The sequence below is a fragment of the Cervus canadensis genome, chromosome 3 (genome assembly GCF_019320065.1).
Source record: "Cervus canadensis isolate Bull #8, Minnesota chromosome 3, ASM1932006v1, whole genome shotgun sequence".
Taxonomy (NCBI): Eukaryota; Metazoa; Chordata; class Mammalia; order Artiodactyla; family Cervidae; genus Cervus; species Cervus canadensis.
Window position 1 is genome coordinate 67617719 of NC_057388.1, and position 8913 is coordinate 67626631.

General features: G+C 44.4%; 1 protein-coding gene across 1 annotated transcript; it reads right to left on the reverse strand.

Annotated features, from left to right (window-relative positions):
• Positions 1-458: 458 nt before the first annotated feature.
• Positions 459-7983, reverse strand: NPY (neuropeptide Y). The gene is made up of 4 exons (XM_043462321.1): positions 7188-7983; positions 6069-6256; positions 2438-2518; positions 459-658 (listed from the first exon to the last, which is right to left on the reverse strand). The coding sequence occupies exons 2-4, from the start codon at positions 6254-6256 to the stop codon at positions 634-636; spliced, it is 294 nt and encodes a 97-aa protein (XP_043318256.1). The 5' UTR covers positions 7188-7983; the 3' UTR covers positions 459-633.
• Between the last annotated feature and the right edge of the window lie 930 nt (positions 7984-8913).

Genomic DNA, 8913 nt, shown 5'->3' on the forward strand with positions numbered 1-8913 from the left:
GCTATTTAAGATACACTAAAATGTAAACCTCAGTTCCTTGTTTGCACTTGATACGTTCAAGTGCTCAAAAGTCACATGTGCCTAGTGACTACTATACTCAACAGAGGAGATTCAGGACATTTTGCAGAAGGTTCTATTAGACAACAACCCTTTCTGCTGACAGCATAGGCTAATAAGGTTAACAAGAATTCCCTGTGAATGGGGGAAAAGTTGAGCAAAATTTTCCAAATTAGCATTGCCCTGCCCAGTGTTTCAGATATGTGTGCTGTTCACACACACACACCCCACAGCTGAGTCTTAGTCATCAAAAATCATATCTTTATATCTTCCATAGCCTCTGCTTTAATATTGGTGAAACAAACCTTGAATCTGCTACTTGAGGGAGACTGTGATTTAATGAATAACTTCAAATATCTCTCACTATTACAACAGCAGATTTTGCATTGAGGAGCATACACTTTTGAATGCATAGTGCTTTATTTAAACACACATACATACAGTGACGACAAAGGGGAACCCTGCAGAGGTGAGCACGGGGCTGCATGCATTGGGAGGACGGGCAGACTCTAGTTTTACAGGATGAAACGGGGATTGAAAAAGAGACAGAGACTGGAGAGCGAGTTTCATTTCCCATCACCACATAGAAGGGTCTTCCAGCCTGTCAAACACAAAAAGCAAAGCACGTAAGAGAAGCTTCTAACTCCCTGGGAGGCTTGCAAGAGTGAGACATCCAGCTCAGAACTGAAAGATGATCAGAAACTGTTGAAAAGGCTGCTGGCATTCTAAATAGACCATGTAGAATATCAGAGTGGGAGACAGTGGCATAATGTACAGAGACCCAGCTGAGGAGCTTCACTCATGTTAACGGGAGTCTCAGGCAAATCTCAGAGGGAATATTTAAAAGGCTCTGTATTTATCAAAGAAGCCAAAGAACTCCACAGTATTTCTGAAGATCAAAACTACAGGAATCACACGAAACTGTAAAAAGAAAGTTATTGTTATTCAACTCTGAATATGCTTCCTGTGTTTTTCTGCAAGGCTTTTTATGTAGTAAGATGCTGTTTAATAGACTATAAAGAACCCTTTTAAATAAAATCGCATTCACAGGCAATTTCAAGGCTGTCAAGTTTTGTCTTTTTCTAAGTGCACATGACTGAAGCTGTCAATCAGAGTACAATTAACTCTATTTCTTGCACCAGCCATGTGACTTTGGGCCACCAATCAAAGAACAGCATTAAGGCTGTAGGTCGGTCTGGATGATTATATTTCTAATCCTGAGTAGATAGAGCATATCCTAAACTTATTAGTGTGACAAACTTCATATGCCTATCAATGAAACATTAAAACATGTATTGCTTAGGATTTTAAAACCACCCTTGTGAGTTTTCTACCTGCTTCCCTCGCATTTGCTGTTCAAGTCTGTGCTAGTGCCACCAGGGACAAGAGCACTGGAGTTTTAGTCCAATCCAAACTGTGTGTCCTTCAGAGAAAACAAACCCGACAACTCTAGACTTGCACCTTCACTCTGGCTGGCCATTTCACAAGAGAACAGAGGGAGAACCCAATGAAGAGTGACAAGCCAGTCACATGTGTTCTAGCGACCTCTTCTGGGGAGCTTGGTTCTTGATGTTGTAGAGCTCTGGGTTTAAGGTAGACAGGCCATCTTACTGGGGGAAGGGACAGCGGGCCTGGGACAGGAGAGCCTTCTATGGAAAAGGAGGAAGAGCAGGCGTCTTTTCACTTGCAGTCTTTATCTAGAATGACCCCAGTCCAATGTTTGACACCTAGGTATTAGAGGGCACCTGTCCTAAGGCAGCTCTACACTCCAAGAAAGCCCCAAGTTTCCAAGCAAGCCCTAAGAATAATACGTTGTTCAATGTTCATTCACTGAATGTGATACATTACAATGTGACATCAGATGAACTAAAATAAGTCAAAAAGTAAATAGGAGCACCCCTTGATTTATCTACAGCCTCTTGTAAAACCAGAGTGACTGGAGTGAAGCCAGGAGGGACTTTCCAAGGATGTGTAGATCCTCCACGTAGACTATAAAAACTAAAGATTACCTCAGCCAAAGACAGACAGTTGGTTATTTCAATGTAGATATTAGGGCATATCCTATGCTTCCCCAATCTAAGCCAGTTAGAAACTTTCTATAGAGTAATTTTTGAGGCAAAAGTCATTTATATTTGAAAATTTCAAAGGAGCATCAAATTAAGTTGAATCAAAAAATATTATCCCACAAGTTCAGAGATTTGTAAATGAGTATGTGAAGAGAAAGGTCCTCCATGCTCTGTTCCCCATCATTCTTTCTGTCCAAATCTTACCTGGTCTGGAGGATCCCATCCCAACACCTTCTTCTAGCAGCCCTCTCTGATTTCCTTTCCCTGACCACCTTGAGCTCTGCAACAGTGTTCCCACATAAGTCTATTCATACCTAGTTCTGGGTACGTTTCCCGTGCTTTCTCTCATCAAGAGGTCTGAAATCAGGGTCTCGGGGCTAGAACGTTTCCCGTATCTGGAAAAAAAAAAAAAAAGAATGGTTGCGGGGAGTAAGAGTCCTTCAAGGCAAGTTTGGAGAAATCATAAACACCTTTAGAAAAGGAAGATTTATGGTATTAAACATAAAACATCAACAAAATCATAACTCCGCTTAAAATTAGAATCTTGATGAATATCCACTGTAAGTCACAATGCTCTGAAAGCAACAGAGTGATACACAAAAATGCGCATTACTGCTGCTGAAATGCACACATTCTCACAGCTACAGATTCTGAATCCTATATTTTTCATGTTTATTTGGGGTGCCAAAAGCTAAAAGTCTTCTCTCCTGACACGATTTTAAACTGTCCTGAAAATATGAAGGAAACCTACTGGTCCATAGAAATGTTCTTGGTCTCTTTTCTCCCATAGCAGGGTATGGGTAGAACAATATATGAATTCAAGGTTATGTTTTCCTGCCAGGGTAGTATACGCTGCTGGCTCCAGGTGAGTAAGGACCTGGTCTGTTGGTCTGTCTCTCTCTCTCTCTGCTAAAGGAGCTGAGAAATCTACACCAAGTTGTATTTTTTTGAAGACACTATTTTTCCCTTTCTCAAAAAAAGCATTGGACATCAGTAGCTGCTTTTTTCACGAATAAAAAAATAGTCTACTGTGGATTGATTAGATATCAGATAAAACAGCAGAACAAAGCTGATAGCGAGTATATGCTGGCTGCCTATCAAGCACAATTAAATCTAAATTTGGAGGAAAGAGTTCCTATTATTGCTCCTTTGCAGGGACTCAAGGGATACAAAAGCAAAGCCAACTCTCCCGCCCCATCATTTGTGAGATTTCCTCAAAGATTTTCTGGTGTTGTGATATCAGACTGTAGGTGGCAATTTATATGTATTTATTCTGTCCATCAGTTGATTTTATTAATCCTAAAACTCTTGGGCAACCTTAACTCATTTATTTTCATCATGCTGCAGTGAATTAAAGAACTGGTGAATATTTTCTCCAATTTACCATTAGAGAACCTAAGTCTGCAATAGCAGAATTTGTAGTCAGAAAGTAGTAGGTATCCAGAGCAGCATCAATGACTGTTCTCCCATCTCTAATTAATTCTGGATTATCCTTCTTCTTGATAATGCTTTATCTTTAAAGACAGCATCTCTAGGCTGCACACTAGAATCACCTTGGGGATTTTGAAAAAGCCCAGGTCCCACCCTCTGGGAGATTCTGATTTAACTCCTCAGGGGTGCAGCTCAGCATCAGTATATTCTAAAAGTTCCCCAGATGATAATAATGAGACCAGGAGGAAGAAACTCTAATCCAGGGCTGGGTTTCTCAGTCTTGGCACTGTGCACATTTTGAGCTGGATAATTCTTTATTGTCAAGGGCTGTCCTAGGCACCGCAGGATGTTCATCAGCATCCCTGGTCCCTACTCGCTAGATGCCAGTAGTAGCCCCCTCCCCATCCCATCCCATCCCACCCCACTCTACCCCACCCCACCCCATCCCATCCCATCATTATGATAACTGAAAGTGTCTCCAGACATTGCCCAATGTCTTGGGGAGCATAATGTCAACCCCAGTTGAGAACCACTGATATAGAGGACTGTAAAAATAAAATGCGGTAGATCTATGCTCTAGAATAAATGATGCTACCTTTGGAAGCAAGAGCATGAACCGAGTAGAAAAGGGGAGGAAAGAAAATATCAAAGTACCATTTATGCCAAATTAAAATGTATGTGTATAAATGTAATTTTCAAAACTACAAATGTGCAAAAAAAAAAAAATACAAATGTGCAAATGAGTGGATGTGTGTGGTGGGAAGATGATGAGAGTATAGAATGGAGGTGATGGGTGCAGATTATGAACCTCTGAGTGTTTCTAAGAAAGAACTTATATGAAGAGGAGATAGGAAACAGCTTCGGGAACACTTGCTAACCTGAATCTTAACCCTTTCCCTTATTTTCTCATCAAAAGTGTTGAAGATCACTCCGAGTGCTGATAGAAGTGACAACATCCGAGATCAAGAGGGGGGCTCCAATTTAACCACTCCAAAAGTTTTCATGAAATGTCCTTAATTTCATGATCTGTAAACTGGAGATAATTATACTCACTTCAAAGCTTTGAGGTAAAGACTGAACAAAGTAATGCCTAGAAAAGCATTTTGAAATGCCAAGCTTTACACAATGGTAAAGGTTTATATCAATCATTTTTGTAAAACTAAGTTCCACTATATGCTATAATTAACAGACTAAATAACTAACAACGTCTTTCCTAGGGAAAAAAACAATTTGTACAGTTTTTTCTCTGGTCTTTATGATGCATAAGCAAGAATATGAAGCGATTAACTTTCTGAAGGTCTATTAAGATATGACATTCTTGCTTTTCACTAATGAAAATTGTCAGACTTCAGGGATCATAAACCAATGCTATTTAATTCTAGCACTTTCATATATTTCCAACTTCATATATAAATTGGTACTTTAAAAGCTTTCTGATGAAACAGAAAGTTTCATCAAATTTAGAGTTTTCTTTAAGAAATAAAAATTCTTTCCCACTTTGAATTCTTTCCAACTATTCCTTGAAATATAGTAAAATAACAAACAAAAAACAATACTTTAAAAACATAAATATGTTAAATAACACTAAACTTTGTAAAAAGCTCATTGTTTTCAGCTTATTAAGGACATTTGATCTCAGTAATTAAAAAATTGTATGATTCAAAACTAAGATGAATTAATTTTGGAAACAAATTTTAAATCCTATGTTACTTCTAAAATAGTTTGGATTTGATTTTTTGCTTAAGATTTGATGTTGAGAGTGAAATGTGGCCTTTCATTTTAGCTTTCTAGGGGTTCAGAATAAAGATGACAATTTCTCAAATTACATGTAATCCTTGGATTCACCCTAAAGTGAACAGATCATTGTAAGTTTCTCCTTAAAAAAGCACCAGGTGGGCATTTTCTTTGAAAATGCTATGAAATGGGAAAAGTCTCAGCATTTTAAACTGTTTTCATGCTAAATCTCTACTTATTAGGAGCAGGATTTTCAGGTAAGGGGTTCAGACTGAAATAAAACACTGTAGGGGGAAAACAGTTCTATTTGTCTTTTCACTTCAGTCTGGGCAGGTTGAAAAATCTGGCAATGTCTTTGGTGACCCAGCTGTTTCCTCCTTAGCTTGTGCTCTTATTTTTCTAGATACCCTGCAGCCCTCTCAGCTACAGCTACCTCCCCAGCACCCTCCTGACCCCTTTCACTGGGTACTTTCCTATCCAGGTTTCCAAACAGTCCCCCAACTGCTCTAAGAACAAAAAAGACAAGGGGATGGGTGTGAGGAAATGGCCAGCCAGCCACCCAGACTGGGGGACCGGAGTCTGGGGATCAGGATTTTGTGACAGTAGTGGCAGAGGCAGTTGCTCCCTGTGCAAACATTTACTGAGAGCTGAGTATGTGCCTGATGCTGTCTGGCCCTGGGATACAAAAAAGAAAAGGTCTTTGCCCTCTAAGATGCCTATGATCTCCGGGTGTGCAAGTGGGGCGCTCCCGGAGTCGCAAGTCCCACGCAACCCACCTACCTCTGCCTGGTGATGAGATTGATGTAGTGTCGCAGCGCTGAGTAGTATCTGGCCAAGTCCTCCGCCGGAGCGTCCTCTCCGGGGTTGTCAGGCTTGGAGGGGTACGCCTCGGCCAGCGCGCCCAGGCACACGAGCAGGGACAGGGCGAGGGTCAGTCCGGACAACCCCAGTCGCTTGCTACCCAGCATCTGCGGACACCGAAGGTGCAGTGAAGGGGACTTAGGGGATTCAGAGGACCCACACTCCGCATCTTCCTCCTCTGGCCCCAGCGCCCATCCCACTCCTACGACCCCCCCTCCCCAACCTTCAATCTCCGCTCGACCCAGTCACGCAGAGAGAGCAGAGAGTGATTGAGACCATCCTGTGGATTCAGGTCAAGAGCTGCTCTGGCCCGGCCCCTCTGCTCCGCCCGAAAACTGAGCAACTTTGGTCCAGTAGCAGAGCCAACGACCCGGCGGTGATAGGAGCTGAGTTAGGGAGGCTCCGGCGCCAATTTAAAACACTTAAAAAACAGATTAGAAGTTCCTCTCCCAGCGTTGAGAACGTACCCCTTTCCTACCCTCTTCCCCAAACGCCCTGTTAGAGGGAAAAAGTTTCTCTTTTTTCAGTTTTGGTCTGCCCCACTGCAGGAGCTCCACAGTGATGGCAAACAGTACTTCGGGGTGGCAACTGGCGGGGAGAGGGGAGAGAACGGCTCCCTCGCCGGTGGGTCTCAGATTGGATCCGAAAATCCCAAGAAGCGGTAGGGAGCGGGCCTTCCAAGCTCCGGGGATTCTTCATCCGGGGAGCGCTGCTTAGGAAACCTCCCTCTAGGCGGCGACCCTCGAGGAAACTGCCAGCTGCCCTGGGATGGGGCTCGTGTTCTCCCTCCTTATCCACAGAAGGTAACCCAGAGGACCGGCGCAGCCAGGAGAGTCGGGGAGAGGGCAGCTGTACCATCAGAGGGGATAGGAAGGGGCAGGTGGAATTCAGCCGCCAAGAGGGGCTAGCGCGCGTCGAGGCGCCTGAAAGCCCGGCGCGTAGGGGTTAGGGATCCGGGCGCGACCCTCCCAGCGCCCCCGGCAAGTTCACAGGAACCCCCTCTCCCTCGGCTCTCGCCAAGCGGGTCTTGGCACTCACGGTGGCGGGCTGGCTGGCTGGGCGGCGGGCGTGGCTGGGCGGCTAGCGCTCAGTAGTCTGGCGCGTCTCTTCTAGGGGTGACAGCCGGCGGAAGGGGGTGTCCGGAGCAGGTTGCAACAGGGTTTTTATGGCTCTCCCTCGCCACGGCAGGAGGGGCCTCAGGCAATCACGCTCCGCTACTCCCACCCCACAGCTTCCCGCCCCCGTTGGCGGGGGATGAGGGAGGGGGTCTGGAGCTACTGCCACGCTAGCCTCGGCTCCGGGAGCCACCCACACCTCAATTTGCCAGAGCCAGCCAGGCCCCAGGAAAGGGAAGCTAGTAGGACGCTAGTGCAGCAGCGCGCTCCGAGAGCGCAGGACCACGCCAAAGCACAAGTTCCTGCCCTCCCGCGGCAGCCAAATCTTGCCTTTCTCCACGCCCGGTCTAGTCCTGCCAGAGATAGGAGCAGCCCAGATTATCTCTGTCGCCCGTCACCTGGACTACCACCAGCTGGGCACCAGGGTTGGGGTACCCGTATCCTCTACGCGGTGAAGGCTTTCTGGGATCCGTGTGGCTAGGGCGCGGACACGACTTCTGAGCGCTTTCGGGGGAGACAACTTGGTGCCGGGATTTTCCTGCGCCTAAAGCAGCTCCCAGAAGCCCGCCCGAAGTCCCGAGCTAGAGGATCCCAACGCTCCACTCCTCCAGGGCTGAGCAAAACCTTCTGTGGCTTCGTCCCTTTTCCCAGCTTGGTTTTGGTGGAGATCGGCCCTCTCCAAGAACTCGCCCGAACGCTGGGAGTCCAGTCAGTACCCGACAGTGTGTAGCGACTGAGAACTCCTTAGAGGCGGGACACTTTCTGCGTCTGCTGAAAAAAGAGCGGAGTTTTAAGCTCAGAAAGACTCCTTAAAGCGCGAACGAAATAATTTGGTCCAAATCGACCGGGTAGTCAAATGAACAGCAGTTTTCTTTTATCTGCTGGCCGTTGAATAGTGCCAAATAGGTTTTATTAAAAACGTTGATTGAGAACGTGGGTTCTAATTGAAACAGGTAAAAAAAAAAATCATTAATTTGCCCATCGCATTAAACCTACAGAATGAATATGAAAGATTCATAAACTATTTTTACAGGATCAGGATTTCATGTAGTGGATTAGGTCTTAAAGTTCCCTGAATGAATACTTCTAAAAGTCTGAATTTTCCTAAATAAATGGCATGTTAAGGAATTAAAGCACTAAGTTACAAGTTATTTCCATGCTAAAATGACAAGTGATTCTGTTAAACTGACATGTTTTTATGCTGTTTTAACAGCATTGAATTAAATATCAATTACTGTGCAGCAAGCAATCCCGTGTGTGTGTGTGTGTGTGTGGTTTTGAAGACCAACATCCTTTTCACTTAGGTGACTTCCTCTTTCTACATTACACAAACATATGCCAGGAACACAAATGCCAGGCTCTTGGGACTGCTCAGGAATGCTTATGTGAAAGAGTCTGCTAAAGTTAGAGCAAAACACTTTCTAACTCTGATTCCATTCTTGATAAAAAGAGAGGCACTTCTAGCTGCGGAACCATTTCTTTCCTTTGTTTCAAAATCATTTATTTATGCTTATTCTTAACAGCTTTGTTGAGATACAATTGAGATATACTAAGCTACAAATGGGGCTTCCTTGGTGGCTCAGATGGTAAAGAATCCCTGGGTTAGGAAGATCCCCTGGAGAAGCGATTGGCTACCCACTCCAATATTC

What these genes read in the sequence shown, in the direction of transcription:
- NPY (XM_043462321.1), bottom strand. Translation starts at nt 6,256, where the DNA reads ATGCTGGGTAGCAAGCGACTGGGGTTGTCCGGACTGACCCTCGCCCTG. An exon ending in AATCTCATCACCAGGCAGAG is followed by an intron (nt 2,519 to 6,068) that starts GTAGGTGGGTTG and finishes TTTTTTTTCCAG; the next exon opens with ATACGGGAAACGTTCTAGCC. An exon ending in GGAAACGTACCCAGAACTAG is followed by an intron (nt 659 to 2,437) that starts GTATGAATAGAC and finishes TGTGTTTGACAG; the next exon opens with GCTGGAAGACCCTTCTATGT.